General features: G+C 38.0%; 1 protein-coding gene across 1 annotated transcript; it reads left to right on the forward strand.

Moving 5' to 3' along the window:
* The first annotated feature begins 4,993 nt into the window (after positions 1–4,993).
* Positions 4,994–17,837, forward strand: LOC104279622 (transmembrane protein 68-like). The gene is made up of 6 exons (XM_009876959.1): positions 4,994–5,322; positions 6,916–7,080; positions 10,277–10,470; positions 15,311–15,371; positions 15,767–15,906; positions 17,733–17,837. Exons 1-6 carry the CDS (start codon positions 4,995–4,997, stop codon positions 17,835–17,837), a joined length of 993 nt encoding a protein of 330 aa, XP_009875261.1. The 5' UTR covers position 4,994.
* Positions 17,838–18,158: the final 321 nt, after the last annotated feature.

An 18,158-nucleotide genomic window follows, 5' to 3' on the forward strand; every position in this document is an offset into this window, starting at 1 on the left:
CTCAAACCTGAGTGGGAATTTCATTACTCACGTTTGCTGAGGCTCTAAGAGAATAAATGGGAAACAGTACTCCGGGTTAGGTACTCTAGGTGTGTGCAAAAGGAGGAATAGCCACGGAAAGTGGGGGACTGGGCACTGCAATGGCTGATAGGTTCTGTTTTGGGGATGTAAACCCTTCTGTTTTGGGGTGAATAATCCATGAAGGTAGGGGAGGCTGTAGAAACGCGACAAGCACCCGTAGTGCAAGATGGAGGTGAATAAAGTGGGTGGTGACAGTGCAAGACCGTCAAGAGAGTTCTTTTCCGTGGAATTGACACAAAAAATCTAGAAAATGTTTAGAGTTTGATTTACATTGAAAGGCAAAATCCAGCCCTGTAACTGTTAGATTAGTCCCCTGCCACAGAGCAGTTAAGTTTGACAGAAGAGAATGTAGGAGCCTGCCACAAGAAACCAGGTGTGAAGAAATTGTCTGCAGAAAAATCTCCAGCTACTCATCTTCTCACTGTGTTCTGCTAAACCTACTGCGAAGAACGAACTGTTAAGCAGCAAACCCAAGATTATCCACTCTTTAGTCATAGTTGAAAGCCAGCTACAGGGGTTTAATTTTGATGCCACAGGTCTCTTGTGACAGCTTTGTTGTTGCACTTCCATTCACTGGGATTATAGTGTTGCTAAAATTATCCTTATCAGCAAATGATGCTTCAAGCAAGAGCTTGGGATCTGGGTGATTTGTAGTGAAGGAGGCATTTGTTGGATGGGGAGCTCCTGTTTAAGTAGGAAGACAATAATTCTGTTGTCCTCTGACAGCACCTGTAATTTTACATTGTAGATACAGCTATTACTCTGGAATTCGATATGCTTTGTAGGTGGAGCCCAAACAAACATCTTGCAAGTCAACACAGATGTTCTCTAGATGAATACTGAAATCACTCAGAAATCAACGCTTCAAGTCCATCGCTAGATGAGATAAGAAAAATATGGACAATTTAAAAAAAAAATTTATTCACAAAACACTATGCCCACTTGTTAACCTTTTATAGGATATTTAGTGTTGAAAAACCTGGAAGCTGCTCTTGGCACAGATTTCGTAAAAGCTGAAGAGAAATTTCTCTTTTTAAATTTTGAGACCTGGGGCAAACCAGAGCAGTTAAGAGTAATCATGTTGTGGTAGCACTCTTGCGTTGTCTCCCAGTGCATAATCGAGCAAGTCTTTAGTAACAACCGTGTAATAGGCACTCAAATAGTTATGTAATAATTTCCTATATGACGTTTTACAGAAAGAATGCTTCAAAATAGTGTTTTTGGTCTCAGCAAGGGGTCAATAAAAGACAGCCAGTAGAAAGTGGCAAAAATAGTACTTTGCTGTTGTAGTCTTGATGTTATACTGGCAGTACAGAGGGATGTATTTTTCATGTTGGACTTGCACCGTATGGTCCAAAAAAACAGGGTCAGGGTTCAGTGGCCAGGATTCATTCTTTCCTTAGAAAGTGTTGGATGTGGCGTACATTTGAACTGCGGGAGCAAGAACTGAAACTTGGTTGAGCACACAACTTTCAGAAAAAGCTGTGCTGTGTTTAGTTTTACCTCAATCAGCCAGACATTTATTCTTTCTCCACTCTGGCTTAGATTCAACTGGAAGGATGTTGAATTAGCTTGTATCCCACCCATCCAGCTAGCTGTTGTAAAGTGAATTTACTCCATGTGTACCCAGCTACTTTCGTATGCCCTCAGCCAAATATGTACTGTTAACACCTGGTTTGTAGTTTTTTTAAAAAACTACTTTTGCAAATCTAAGTATTTTAATTTCTTTCTAAAGCTTTTTTTTTTTTTTAGTGTTTACATTGAACTTAAAATCAGAAATGAATGTTATTATGTTCATTTATACTGTAGACTGTGAGCAAACAAGGTTAAACATACTGGTCTTCCAGCCACCTCCACCCAATTTTGTTTTGCATAAAAATTGGGATGGAGGAAGAGGAATCAGTGGGTTGTTACATTTGTTACATTGTATACATGGATGAATGTAAACATCCTATTAATATTAGGAGAAAATTTTGAAAATGCTGAATAATGTCAGACATAGGCTCAATTCTCATTTGGTGGCGATTCCACTGACGGCTACTTTTTTGTCGTGTCAGTTGAAGACGTCTTTCAGTTCATATGTGCTTCATTTAAAGAGCTTTATTTTTTAATTGAAATGTCAAGTGGCATTGGTAATATAGTTTCATAATCCCTGTAGGCCAGTTTGAATTCGAGCTGTTCCCAAGAGTGGTTTTGCTTGTTAGCAGGGAGCCAGCTGGTCCTGGACCTTGGAGACCAGCGTGGTGGTGAGAACATAGGGCAAGGGGATGGTGGAAGGGAGAGGTCCAAGTAGCAGCTCAGGTGTGGCTTAAAGTGACTCTTTGACAAGCCTCTAGTAAAACTGTGTGTACGTCACACCTGCACAAGCTATTAGACCTCTAATTTCCTTAAAGAATGTAGATTCATTTGTTCACAAGGTCTGTTTCCCACAAAACTGTAGCAAGTGGTATCAGTTGACTTCGTCACATACTGTTTTTTCAGTAACCTTGCCAGTGATTTACCTGGCTGCTGAGTCTGCAGTTAGTTGTGTTTGGGGACTCTGAAAGAGTCTTAAATCTCTTCCAGTCCTCTGGATTTTCCTTAGTCTTTCAAGAGTTATTAAAAAGTAGTATCAGGAGGCCAGAGGACATTTCAGGTGGATTTTAGAGGAATGTTAGGTAGAAGAATATACCTGGGCTTGTTAGTTTTAAAATGCTGGTAGGTTATATGATTTCTCGATCACCAAGTTCCTGTCAGCAATCAGTATTTCCAGATGAATTGCTATATCATATAGGAGTTATTAATGGTACATTTACTATGGGAATGGCCATTTTATCTGCAATTTTAAGCCAATTTCCCTGCTGGCTGTAGGAGTCTCTGTTCCCAGTCTGAAGCCCCCATAACAGTGCAAAATGTGCTCTATTCTTTCACCTGATGTTGCAGGCTGATCAAGTTATTCAAGTATTTCTCACTATTTCTGATTCAGTAGCCTGAGGCAAGCCCTTAACATAGCCTTTTCCTGGGCTCTGTCAACACAGCATGCTTCACAGGCATTGAGGATTTGTAGTCCTTGCTCTTATAAGCAACTTCAAACAATAACTTATTTACTCTAGAATAGCACCACACCACCAGCTTTATCCTCCTTAAACACCTTCTAAGCAGAGATTTTAATATTTGAATAATGTGGATTATTCCTTTTATTTCTTTTGTATTATTGATAAAATCTCTTTTCAGTAACAATAAAAAGATCTTCCTGTATCTTAGTCAGGCATCAAGATATAAACAATTCTGTATTAATTCTCATGGTGTTCTTCATCTCGCTGCTTTTGCTTGTTTGTGCCAATTGGGCTTCATTTAATACAGTGCTCCCTTCCTTGATCTCCTACTTTTTTATCCCCTCAGCTTGTCTTCTACCTATCAAACTGGCTTTATCTCAACCCATGAGTTTTTTCACTTTCATCCTTTCAATTCTCCCCCCACACCCCACTGCAGGGGGGAGCAAGTGAGCAGCTCTATGGTGCTCAGCTGCCTACTGGGGTTAAATCATGACAGTCCTTTTTGGGGCCCAACATGGAGTTCAAAGGGTTTGAGATAAGGACAGATTTGACTGAAGTGTGTGAGGCTAAATTTATAGTTTTTACAGCTACTTGTCGTCAGGGCTTACCGTGGGGCTTGCTTGCCTTGCTGTGTGTGAGAGTCTAGTGCTTGTTTGTGGCTGCTTTTTGTTTTTGCTGTTTGCTCTACTCCTTGTCATCGATAATTCTGAATGGAGCTGTGCTTTCAACCAGTCCTCCCCTATATTCTACACAGGGCTTCAAAGAAGAAAACCAGAAATGGAGTGGGTAGTGTATAACAGGTTTGCTCATATGAAAGTACGCAACTGAAGACATGAAGTCAGAAAAGTCTGGACTTGCTGTATTTTATGTTCCTGGCACTGACTGTGGCAATTACGATTTGTTTCTTGTAGGTACTTGTTCTAGTGTTGGAGCAGTAAAATTTACTCATTAAACAAGTAGCAACCTGACTGAGGCAAATAAAAGCTGTACTCAGTTGCAGATTGCTGAACCTGATTGTGATGTTTAAATATCTGGCTAATGGTCAAGAATCTTAAAATTAGCCAATGATGCTGGAGTGCTCTTACGTTCCAGAGAAACCCTTCCCTGCTGTCAGGCAGGCAGGGTGGGCTCTAGGAACAGACAAACTAGGGAACTACCCGTGGCAAACATATCACTAGGGCCGGGGAGCCCACTTGGTCTTTGCCAGAGCTGGAAAATGTGAAAGAAGGGTGTGATGGCGTGGTTGTGTGGGAGAGAGGCAAAGAGCTGTGGGAACTACCAGCGGTACTAAACGCTGTCCCAGGCACCTCCAGCCCATGGGAAGGAGCCACAGCTGCACAGGTTTTGTTTGCCACCTCTTAGGCTGGTGTTCCGCTGTTAGTTCCCCTCCCTGCTGGCTGCGGCCAAACTGAGAGGGACTAGAAGCCCTGACTGGACCCTGCAGAGGACTGGGAGAGCCCAGACCTCTGGTAGCAGCCTTTTTGGCTGACGCTGCTGAAAATACTTATGCTCGTCTGAGCTTCTACAAAATAAGCCGTACGTATACCAAGAGATTATCTGATCAGCTGTGTTACATGGATCTTGAGACTTCCTTGGACCCCAGCCCCATCCTTTCAGCCCCTATTATCTGACTGTATAAAAGAGCTCCATAAATACATAGGAATATTTGCAGGCAGTGAATTTACAGGCTGTATTTGCAGATGGCAATAGCCAGCAGCTATCGTAGCGTGACAGAGAGGGACAACATGTTTGACTCTCTGCTATGTCAAAATAGGCATCAGATATATCTACAGATAACAGGTTTCCTAAATTGAGAAAATTCCATTAATAGAGAAATTAGAGCTTTTTATTATTTTGTTTTTCTCCTTCATGCAGGACATGATTGGTAGAAGAGAAACCTGTGCTTCAGGACAGATACCAATGACTGACCTAAGTTGCCTTGCCTATATACTGGAAGAATGGACTGCTCTGGAGTACTTGAAGAAATATCTTTTTTATGTGATCATCATCTTACTGACAATAAGTGCAATATTAGTTATTTTTATAGTTCCTTTAGCAATCCTCTTTTTAATTTACCTTACTAATACTTTTATTTTAATATATCAGAGGAATAGTGAGGTAAAAGCAGATCCCTTGAGTGATGTATGGGATAGTGCAAGAAAGACTATAGCAAGCTTTTGGGATATATGTGCAAGAATATGGCATGGTGAGTATGATATGACTTGTCTGAAGCTTTGAATTACAGTAAATATTAAATATGCAGAAGTTTTGTGGTTTTTTCCTCTTCCAAATGGATGCAAAGAAATTAAACTTTGTGTGGCATTTAAGTCAAAAGTTTCTGCCTCAAAGACTGTTTGCAGTATAGAATAAGTAGAATGAAAAGGAGACATTAGTTTATATAGAGTAAATTTTCTTGAGTGAATAGATGCACTTCTCTGTATATGGTATCAGAGTAAAGCACAGTGCTAATCTTAGTACTAGTAATGTAGCTCTAAGAGATGTATGATTTATTTTTTACCTTAGTAGATGCTTAAAACCCACTTAAGAAATGATTAAAACACAACTAGTTGGAAATGTAATTAGTGCATTTTTAGTTGGTGAAAACTGCTTTGTGTTATGACAAAAATAATTTTGAGAGCTGTATTTTTCAGTTTCATTACAATCAACCTTCAAGTACTTTCAGCAAACCCTGCTCCCTAGGACAATCCTCAACTGCATGCTAGGCTCTTGTTGATTGCCTTAAAGTAATCCATGAGAATACAAGGCTTAACTGAAGAATACTAGGTTGTTATCAATGTTTCTATCTTACAGTTTTTTGCCTTAGTCTTTGAATATTCTGCAATATAAAATGTTCTCCACCTCGTGCTAGAACTGTGCCCTGTCCATCCCCATCTCTCTTCCTGAACAGCTCATGACAGGAGCTCTAGCAGGGATGAAGATAAAGGCAGACAATGGGGAACAGAGCTCTTACCTGGTAGAAGCTGTGGCTTTTCCAAGCCTTTGTATACATTAGCCTCTTAGTCTAGCTCCACCTAAAACCTGAATCAAATATAGGAAGAGCCAGGAGAGGGATTTACAGAAGTCTAAGTCTGTGAGGTAATTCCCTTCTACTGTGAAGTGAATACATTTAACTCTAGTGGAGAAAACCTCTCTTTGAGACTCGTATAGATTCTATTTTGGACTTAAACATCTCAACCAGAGAAACATTTTTAAATGTAAAGTTCCAAACTCTTAGTTCTTCCTGGCATAGAATGGAGATTCATATTTCCATATTTCAGGAAAGCATCCTGAGTGTTTGGTTGCATTTCATTCTGCTGATGAAGTGGTTTCTCACCAGTGTAGTAAATTTGTTTTGTACAATTGTACTTGGACTGGGAAAAGCTCCTAATAGGATCTTAATTTAGTCCCACTGCTGAGGAAAGTGTAAGGTTTAGGCCTGATCTAGTGATTAAACTAACTAATTAATTAGTTCATCAATAACCTATGGTGTTTGAGGGGCTTTCTTTTTCCTATTGACCAAAATTTCCATCCAGAATTTTTTTCTTTTAAAAGCTACTGCAGAGGCTTTCATAACTCTCTGAAAATCATAGAATCATAGAATGGCCTAGGCTGGAAGGGACCTTAGACATCATTTAATCCAACCTCCCTGTCATGGGCAGGGATGCTTCTCAACTAGATCAGGCAACACATGGGCACCAAAGTCATGTAATGAAGGATAGTAAACGGTTTTCTTTAAACTTTCTTTAAACAGATGATTTACAGCTATCATTGTCAGTGTATTGCTTTACATCCCAAACAGGTTATGAGCTTCATGGTGTGGAAAACCTACCAGAAGGACCAGGCATTCTTGTGTATTACCATGGAGCTATTCCTATAGACTACCTTTACTTTTTGTCTAGGCTGTTTCTCTGGAAGAAAAGGCTTTGCCTCTCAGTAGCTGATAATTTTGTCTTTCGTTTACCAGGTAAGAACATGTTCTTTTGTATTTAAGCATACTGGATTTACTCAGCCTGTTGCTGGTTTGGGTGAAATTTACATTTATTACACTTTCAAGAGAGCTTCTAAGCTAAGAAACTGCTTTTAGACTTTTAAACCAGAAACTGGCAGAGGCAAAAGGCTGTATGGTGGAATATCCTGTCTTTTAAAGTGAAAGATCATAAAAATGCTGGTAGACCCTCCAAAGCCAACAAATAGATATAATATAGTCCCTTTGGGATGAAATGCCATGCCTCAGAAGAAAGTGTAGGATAGGACTATGTTACTGACTTAACGCTGGCTGGTCAGCAATGAGCTGTGAATGCAGAAGAGCCCAGTAAATGGTAGGATATCAGTTACCTACTTGCCCTTTACACTGGCTTGCCATTGCAGTGCGGTACAACATCAAATGTGTGTATTGATCAAAGCCTGGAGTAGGACACAAAATTTCTTTGAAGATTTTACTGCTGAAACATTGTAGGCTGAGAAATAAATAACTAATTCCGTTGCTAAAAGGAGAAGATAGAGAAAAGCAAACCTTGTTCATTTCCAGAAAAACGAGGCATAAAGATGGAGTGTGCAGAAGGAATAGCAGGGAGAGAAAGGCACCTTTATACCACTTATATTAAAAATTATTATGGTAGTAAAGTGTAAAGGGAGCTAATTAAAAGTAGGACATTCTTCAGAAAGGCAAATTGAGTCCAAATACTGAAAACAAAGAGCATAAACTCAAGGAAGTTTAGTGCAAGAACGCATTAAGACATGCCTAGAAAGATGACGAGGAAGAATTTGCTAAAGGCATACTTAGTACTAACACATCAGACACATGAGGTCATCAAGAGATGATTGGTTTTTGAGAGGAGCCCTAAAGGGAGATAGACCTTAGGAGACTGTCGCAAAGAGGCTTTGTTTTTAGGGGATAGATGAGAGGGTACTATTTCAAATTGAAGTGTCTGTAGCACATTTTTTAATTACAAATGTAAACTGTTGTCAGGACCAATCAAACACACTCAGCTGTGCAGTTTCCAGACTACTGATGTATACATAACATATTGCTTGAATTATGTTCATGCTAGAGGAACAGAAGGTGGCAAATATGGTGTCAACATATAAAAAGGCTACTAGAAAGGCATCTGGTAAAAAAGACCACAAGTAATGGAGATTAGGCCACCCCATCTGCTGCATTAGTAGCAAATGTAGCTAAAAGTAATAGACTGAGTGAAACTTGTTCCTAACCTTCTCTTGCTTTACCATACTTGCCTGCTTTTCACTGAGGAATGTTGCACTTCACAGCTTAGTTCTTTAAAAAATACTCATAAGCATACACTGAATCTTAGTCTGTTGGATTAAATATGGCTATGGGAGAAGTCTTCTTGTGAATAATAACTGCTTAAAAGGTATACCAATAAAGGGTAGAAATAAATAGCTCATTTTCTCAGAGAAACAATTCACCAGGTATACCAATAAAGGTCAGTGCTGGCAGTTCAAAATAATCATAGTCTAGATCAGTAATGAGGTGACAGCTTTATACTGGCTTTTTTTTTCTTTTTTTTTCAAGACAGTAAACATGCACACAGAGAGTACCGTTATCTACCAGTACTGAATCACTGGCTGATTAAATGCCAGATGAAACTCAATATTAGTTATAATGCTGTGCAAAAGGAAAGAAAAACAAGTCTAAACACATAAACACGCAGTTAGGCTTTAAATTTTCTAGATGACTTTAGGAATGTATCAGCTTGAGTCTCAACAATTGCCAAAAAGCAAACAGAACTTTTTGGCTTATGGTGAAAAGAAGAAATAGAAAATACCATTATATGCTCCACATACATCTGGTACCCTCGTATTGAGTACTGTGTGGAATTCTGATCTCCCGATCTCAGAAAAGCTGCAAAGTAATAAAGATGCAAAAACAGACAAGGATGATTAGAGGCCTGATGTGGCTTCCTTTGCAGATCTAGTACATAGGACAGAAGTCTTGCATGACTGGTGGATATAAAATTTGGTGTGACCTGGAAAAGGAGGCTAAAAAGTGATGTTAATATGATGCATAATCATTCTTAACAGGCAAAAGTTGCAAAGCCAGGCAAAGGATTGATACGGCACTCCTGGTTGCAGGGTGAAACAGGAATACCTATGAGTTCACAAAGGGTTTAAACAAAGTCAACATCTGTCTTTGACAGAAAGATCTATCAAACACGAGGCCTTGAATAAGATTAAATACAATTCAATTACAAGATGCGACACTGTGTTTTCTACTGTCTTCCAAAGTTTCTGTAGCAGACCTTTGTCAAAGCGTTGCAGAGCTAGATATCAGTTCTGACAGTCCACAGTTGTTGTTTACATTAATATAAACAAGCTATTTTCAAACCATGCTGTTGGAACAGTGAATCTGAAGATTAGGGAAACTCCTCTTTGCTGAACCTTTCTGTGGGAGTTCCAAACTGAACTTAAAATGTGAAGATGATATAAGAAAGCCTTAGAATGTGAAGATAATATAAGAAAGCATAGAGTGCCTCTGTAGTTCTCAGTCTGTCTTTTGGAGAAATCTCAGTTATGGAAACAAAGGAGATTCAACAAACTGTTTATGTAGTGGTGAAACTGCCCTGCTAACTTCTGCCATTCCTGCATCATAAGAGTCATACGGCAGTCCACATAGTTTGCAATTTAACCAGAAAATGCTGAACTTAACAAATCAAAACCTCAGTGCTGAAAATATTAAACATCACATTTTAAAAGAACACTAAAAATAGCTGCTTGCCAGGTATTTATTTTTGTAGTAATATTTATTGTACTGAGATGAGTTTTTTCTGTATTAAAATACTTAAGAGAAGGAGGGAGGAATAGATGTTTATTTTCAGATTTCTAGCTGTGATGCACAAATTTTGGCTCCATGGCTGGTGTTTTGATAATTATGGAAAGTAGCATGTGGAGGCACTAGTTTACTGAGATGCTCCTGATAAGCTGGTTCATCTTCATAATATTTGGACAAAACCACTGTCATGTATTTGTTGTTTTGCCAGTCTTTACTCTGTAGGCGTTTTACTTCCTTTGTACGATTTTGCCTTAGTCTAAATATATAGCTCTTACACTTCCGTTTAGCTGTAATCTTGTTCCTACGTGCAAGTAATATTTGTGATATATTCTTATAATAATAATATGTATGTGCTGCTTATTTATTGCAGGACTTAAATTACTATTGGAAGTGATAGGTATTATACCAGGTACAAGGGAGGAGTGTCTCACGGCGCTGAAGAATGGATACTTGGTGTCCATCTCACCAGGTGGAGTTAGAGAAGCACTATTCAGTGACGAAAGTTACCAGCTCATTTGGGGAAATCGAAAAGGCTTTGCCCAGGTCGCTCTAGATGCAAAAGTGGTGAGTATTATATGTTAACAATTCCAGCTTATGCTTACTGCATACATGCTTCATTGTAAAGTGCAGCTTAGGAATGTGTGTTGGAAAATCTTCCAGATAGAAAAGGTTCAGGAGTAAAGATTTCTTTTCCCACCACTTTCCTCAAGCACATTAATCCATAAGGAGCAAACTTTTTAGGGAACTGTATAGCATTTTCTTGACTGTTGCAAGGCATCCATCTCTGATGTTCCATCCTGCAGGCAACCAATTTCTTGTCTTGGCTGTATTTCAGGAATTTTCACTGTGGTCCTTCTCCATATTGCCATAAGGTGTCATTCTTTTTTCTCATCCTACTAGACTTATATCTTTATCTTACTTATACACACACAGTCATTTTCCTATGGCTCTTTAATGTATTATCCTTTTCTTTCTTTCCTCTCCTGTGTTCTGGGAGTGTCCAGGGTTTTGTTCTTAGCCTTATCTTTCTTCACGTTTGTGAAAGACTGCATCAGCGAACGCAAGGTGTGTCTACGTCAGTCTTTGAGTTTAAATCATGTGTGCCCTTTTGAAGCAGTTTTTCCATCCTCCTTGAACACCATGATTTCATTCACACCATGGACCATGTTCAGATACCTGAGCTGCATTCCTTATGGCTGAAACTAACCAGAAGCAGGACCTAGTACTCTTTGGTTGCAAATGGGCATTCAGTCCATCGTAGCTGACAAGAATTAGTTCTACATAAAAACAGAGCACTGAAATGTGCACTGAAGTGTTGTTCTTGGACCCTCAGCATCCTCTAGATATTTGCTTTTATTGGTTTGCACTCCGCTAATATTTACATGGCCACAAATATCAGTTATATTTTCCATGTGAATGATGTTCTCCAAATACAAATTTCTACCAATGGATCTAACTTCTTCCATCTAATTCCACATGTGAGACTGTTTCTCTGATACAGTCTCTGGGAAATAATTTTATGTGGGATGGCATAGAGCTGAAAGAGCAGCAACCCTATCTTTTTCCTGACTGTCACTTATCATCATCATCACCACGAGACATGAATTTTCTATCTTAATTTAGACTTAGCATACCTAGCGCTCTTTGTGTCTGACAGCCAGACTTCAACTTTATGCTGCTTTCGCCTAAATTGCACAACCATAATTTTAATTTACATTCTTATGAATACTTCATTGATTGCAGTGCTCTTGTTTGGCCTTCTACATAAATGTAATCCTTTTCTGTCTATATAGAAGAATCTATACAGGGAGTTAAGTTCTTCCCATGAAACTTGAATTTCTTACCCACACTTTCTTTTTTTTTAATGTGTGTGTGTGTAGTTTTTTCTCTTTCTTGCTCCATCCAGTCTGTTACTTCTCAAAGTTTGCTTTTGTCCCTTTGCTACAACTCCTACTCCAAAGTACCTAGGATTGCAGAATGTTTGTTTTGGGTTAATATGTCTTCATAACTTCATCTCTCTCTGAAATGTTGTGGGGAGATAACAAAATACTAGAATAAATTTAGGTGCATTTACCCAATGGATAAAGCAATTTTAGGCTGGGAGTCACATTTCTACCTCTTTGTCTTGTTACGTGGCTTTTAGAAGCTATATTTTACATCTTCTGTTCCCTCTCCTGTCCTTTTTCTCAAAAGCATCGTCTGGTAATTGTTACTCACAGTAATTCATATATTGTTTGGGCCTGTACACTACCACTACTAGGAAAGCACCAGAATGTGAATAGGATAACCCAGTCAAATTCATATGGGCATTTTGAATTATTTTATAGTCTTTCCTCTTACGTGTTAATTTAGTAATACACTCAAGACAGTCAGAAAGAGGTGTCACTAACGAGTGATTTTTCTGAGTGGGCATTTTGCTTTCATACCTGTCTTTCATGCTACTTCAAATATTTAAATAATCTTTTGCCAGACGTTTTCACTTCACTTGGAACCTTATAGTATAATTCTATAATGTAGTATGTTGTTTTTTTAAAAAAACTCTGAGTGCTTGTAATATAGACTACTACCCTGATCAAAACATATTACAAAAATCCTTGCTAGCAATGCTCTTAATCCTTCCAGTCTTCCATAATTTAGAAGCACATGGAAATAGTTGAACAGTAATACCTAGAATCACTAAAACCCTGTATTGGATATTCAATGAGGGTAAGGTTCTTGTAGTGTGAAATATTTTTGTGGTCACTTGTATAACATGTTTAGTTAAACAGATACTGTGTAGAATTATCTGTTACCTGGAGGGCAGAGAGAATTTTCTCCTTTGACATCTACTAGCCTGAGCAACTTTACAGTGTTGCTCGCTATTGTATCACTTATTATTGCACTCATTCAGTTTTAGGGGGTTTTTATGATCAGGAAGTCTGACTGGCTCCCAGTATGGGGGGCATCGCTATCATTAGGTTGCAGTCTTCACTGGATTTTGGGCATCTTTGATATTTCTCTGGAAATGTAGCATCAGACACCTTATGTAACTAAATGCTTTTTTTTTAAAAAAAAAAAAGTGCTGTGCATTTAACAGCAGAGGGGGCAATATTAACCTTATATACCATTTATTATTCAAAGTCAAGCCAATAGTAGTAACTGGATTCCAGCTTTTGACAAATTTGAAGTTTGATTGTTTCTATTTATTCTGCATCCTTTTCAATACTGGCCAAACCAGTCTTGTAGGTTGATTGAAAATGAGATAGACTCATCTAGACTCTCAGAACCTGCTCTATAATGTGGCAATCCATGTTTTGCTAATGCTTATTTGTATCCTGCATGAAGGCTAGATAGGACCATAAGTGCCTTATTTTGAACTTACTCTGCAGAGAATGTATCCATCAACCAAAGAACCACACACAGTATTCAGAATGACTGCATGGTGGTTCATAACCTGCCACAGACTACTCGAATGGGGATTTCAAGACAAAAATAATTAATAGATATTATTATCTATTCAAGAATTCAAGACAAAATATATGAAGACATTCCCATTCTTATTACAATGTGACAAAGTTCAACAGTTCTTCCACTGAAAAAGCTGAAGAAAAGCCTTGGTCCTTGCCTGCAGGTTTTCACACTCAGTTGCCACTTCATCTTATATAACTACTCTGCTTGCTTGGAGTCAGAGAAGGAAAGTGTTACTATCTAATGTTATGACTCAATGAACTTCTGGGGCTTATATTTGTCTCAGTTGAATTTATCTATGCCAGGAGCCTGAGCTTCAGAAATACCATCTGCCTGTGGCTGGAGTTTGAGGCTAATAAGGAGGAATCTTCATTTCTGAACATCCCTGCATTTTATCTGTGTCAAAAAAAATATTGAAATATTGGTTCAAGTGTAGTTAGGCAAAAGGTAACCAGGGACTATGGTTTATAAATTTTCTGTGCATGTGGAAAGGGTTTGGACTAGTTGATCTCCAGAGGTCTCTTCCAACTTCAACTATCCTGTGATTTTAAAGCTGGCCAGGTATTATCCAGCTCAGTTCCAGCATAGCAAATCTGAATGTGTGGGTTACTGCAGACCTGATTGTGGTGCTTTACACACGCAAGCTTTTATGTGTATACCCATTTTTATCAGCTTAGGGACTTAATGCTGCCAGCTGCTTTGTATTTCATTGGCTGATCATTGTATGCAAGTAACTTTCATAGTTGCCAGATTTTTTTGTAGACTAAGATAAGTTTCTCTTGAACTATTCCTAAAATTTAAAGTGTTTTTTCCCTGTAATAGGTGGGTTTCAAACATTTTACACGTAAAACATACCATATTCAATCAGTAGCTGAAGTTGAGTGTGGTATTTTTAGTGTCCAGCAGTTATATGCTTTTAAAATATGTTACTGATTATATTTAAGGGTTAATTTCCCATAATTTCTCCTTCTGGATGGTTTACTATTACAACTTTAAGTATATTTGCTATTTTTGTTATCTGTCAGTGATTTTTTCCTTTAAATGTTTTCCATCACTTTGATTCTTTATTAGGCACTAGTTAGGTCTTTTTCTTGCTTCTTTTTCTCATCCTGGGTTTCTGTCCTGTGGTGGTGATTCTTAACATCATAAAGGTATTCTTTCATCACCTTCTGGACATGTAGTTCCAACATGCTCAAAATACAGTTTCAAAAAGATGAAAACAGACAACAGAGGGGAAAAAAAGTCATTGTATGTGTGGATACAATCACTGTTAGATTGTCTATGAACTGTGAAATGTTAACCTCAGGCTGTAAGAGATGACTGTTTCAAGTTCAGGTGTCTGAAGTGACTTTCTTTTTAGTCACAGTAGCAAAGTGGGCTGGTTCTGTAAATGTCCTCAGGAAGGTGTGGAGTCCAAGTCAATGAGGACATGCAATGGCCTTATTAGTCCGGGGGATCTGCAGAGGTTTTCTTCCAGTGGAGTATTATCCAAACATTACTGCTTCAGTGACACCTCACTTTGAGAAGTAGATGAGATGAACCAAATGTGAATGTCTACTTGCTTTCTGCAAGACTTCATAAACTACTTTCCTATTCACCGACATGATGTAAACTTTAGACAAAAACTCCCAAACTTCATTTTATGTTTCATTCAGCGATACTGCAATAAATGTATAATATACAAGTTATATAAACATTTAGTACAGTGTCAGTTGCTTTCCTTACAGGTGGTAACTTTAAAACAGCAATGTTTGTGGGATCTGAGAAACAGAATTTTATTTCTAATCTGGAATTTATTTTTTTATAGCAAGATTACTTGTTTACTCCTTAACTGACTGATAATTATTCTGTGTATTCAAGTGATTTTTTTAGCAGCATTAACAGGCACTAAAACATAAATTCAAACCTGGTGTAACATTTCTACCTTTTTTTTTTGTGTGTGTGTGTGTTTTCTTAGCCCATTATTCCAATGTATACTCAAAATGTCCGAGAAGGATACAGGATGTTTAAAGAAAGAAGTAAGAACTTTAAAAAAAAATTTAAGTATTTGAAATGTTTTCACCACTTTTATCTCAGATTTCTCCCACTTTTCTCTTAGATTTTGCTTTTCAGACTTCTACTTACTTTGGATTCTCTAACATGCTTGCTGTGGGACAGAGGTTTCTCAAATGTGGGAATAGCTTGTGTATAACTTGTTTTGCTGTGTGATTTGGTTCTTTAATGGAATCTTATATGAGTAATCTGTTAAGTCTGTTGAGCTTTGTTTTGGTGGACAATTACCCAAATCCTGCAATTTCTTCTCGACTATCAGATAAAGTGTGCATTTTTAAGCAGTCTTCCATATTAGTCAGTTTTCAAATTTGGATTGTGTTTTCTGTGACTACAATCTCACTTATTCCTCCCTTTATTTCAGAATTTCTTAGAGAGCTGTATGAAAGTACTCGATTGCCGTTTACGCCTCCATATGGAGGACTTCCAGTTAAATTTCGAACCTACATTGGGGAGCCAATCCCTTATGATCCCAATATAACTACGGAGGAATTAGTTGAAAAGGTAAGTTAGCTCTCCTTGCAATATTGAACTACATACTTTGCCCTTTGTTATATATGCACTTGAAACTAATTTTTTGTACGCTCGAATAAAGTCAAATACACTTTTACCAGCTTGTTAAGGCAATGGGCAGTTGAGGTCCAGGATTATTTAATGTGCAGATGCCTGCGAGTAAGTATTGACGTAGTAATAGCTGATTGGGATGCCATCATCCTTTCAGAATGTGTAAGCTCTGTCTTCTTGGGATGCTAACTTTGTTTCTTCCATGCCTTTAATGACTGTGATAACTGAAATTATGTGAACAATGCTTTAAGTTCAGTTTTCAGTAACTAGAAAAATTTAATGTATAATAAATACCATTGAGAATCTTTTCTAAATAACATAGGACACTAGAAACAAAGAGCACAAGAGCTTCAGTCTCACTGTCAAAAGGGAAATGTTCAAAAATAGACCAATATGCACCCAAAATACAAAAATATTTTGAGTACCTGCAGCTTGGTGAAAACAGTGGTGCTTAGGAGCATAAAAACATTTACAGAACCAAAGTGTAGGCATTTTCCAAAATACTAATCTATACCGAAAATGTATTTTTAAAATTTTGTCATAGGAGATGAAAGGAAGACTTTATGCAAAAATGCTATGGCCTAGGAATATGTGGATCAAAACACTTCTTAAAAATTACTGATATAAAAATCACCTTACTGCCCCCAAAAGATGCAGAAGGCTAGCTTTTCTTTTCTTTTTTTTTTCTTACCTTTTCTTTTTTTTTTAAAGGATCTACTGCAGCTTGTTTGGGTTTCACAGCAGTGAAACCCAGAAGCCGAGTTTGGTCTGTTATGAGGGAACAGCCCCAGCTAGCTGTGGAGTTTGGTGTTAGCAGGTTTATGGGTCTCAAAGCAACATTAGTACTAAGAGTGCCCTTATGGTTATCCATATTGTTGTATGGATATGGGGAAACGATATTTTGTGTACCTGCAAAACTGAAATTTCCCATGACACTGATTTGCTTTACTAAGTCGAGCCTTTGACCGTCCACTTCAGTGAGAATACAGTTAGGTTTTCTGCAGCTCATATTAGATACAAAATCCCCAAACTTCAATGAGGCTTGAGATGAGCAGTGGTCTGGCTCACCTCTGTCTGATGCTGCCAGAACTCAGAAACAGGAATCTGTCAGGAAAAGTTTGGCTACTCTTTTCTTATTTTCCCAGTGATATTCTACCATTATTCTGGGGTAGATCAATGTAGCATCTAGCTACCCTTATTTCAAGTTTAAATACATGAGGAAAAACTAAAGGAGATTATTTCTTATCCCTAGTAGAAATCAGAATATGTTATCAATTGTCTTCACATACTTCTATTTGCATAGTCATGTAGAGTAAAAATGACCAGAACTTAGATAGTAATTTATTATGTGCATCCTGTATATGACACAATTATGGAAGAATTTGTTTTGGGAAGGACAGATGGAGGTCAGCTATGAGATCAGCTGAAGTTAGTTAGGCTTTATCCAGCACTTTTGATCAAAACCTTCAGGGATCACACAAATTTAACACTTGCATGTGTTAAAGGCTGCTTTGACTTAATAATGCCCACGCTTGATAAATCTCACTAACTTGAGCCTATCCAAACTGAAGTCAATGTTTTTATTCCTTTCCTTTCCAGGTAAGGTGTTGTTAGCACAAGTAGCTGATATAAAAACCAACTTTTTCTTAAAATAGATCTTATATGTGAATTTCCCAATACCTCTTGAATCTCTGAGAAGTCAGTGATTGTATTGTTCCTCCTTGCATAAACAGGTCTGTCAAGGCAACTTTCTCTTCTCGTTTCAGACCAAGATGGCTGTCCAGGCTCTCATAAGCAAGCATCAAACAATCCCAGGCAGCATATGGAAGGCTTTACTGGAGCGATTTGATAAATGTCGTAAAAGTGATTAGAATGCTTATTTCATTGTTTTCACAGCATATAGCAAAAGACATTGTCCTACAGCAGTAATGACTAATAATTGGTGTTCAGCCAGTTTAATTTACAAGTTTTTACAGTTTTAACAGAAGAAAACAATTAACCTCTTGAAGGTTCTCCTGTGTCTTTAAGGATATTCTGAAGTCAGAAAGGCTAGGGAAGAAAACTTAACGTATAATAGTAATGCAAGAGCTAAATTCCCCTAAAGGAAATCACGTAGCCAGGATTTGCCTGATTTCTAAAACAAGTATGTATAAGGTTTGTCTGGAACTGTGGTCCTATATTTTGAGCGGTTC

Source organism: Apaloderma vittatum, unplaced genomic scaffold (genome assembly GCF_000703405.1).
Source record: "Apaloderma vittatum isolate BGI_N311 unplaced genomic scaffold, ASM70340v1 scaffold33399, whole genome shotgun sequence".
NCBI lineage: Eukaryota > Metazoa > Chordata > Aves > Trogoniformes > Trogonidae > Apaloderma > Apaloderma vittatum.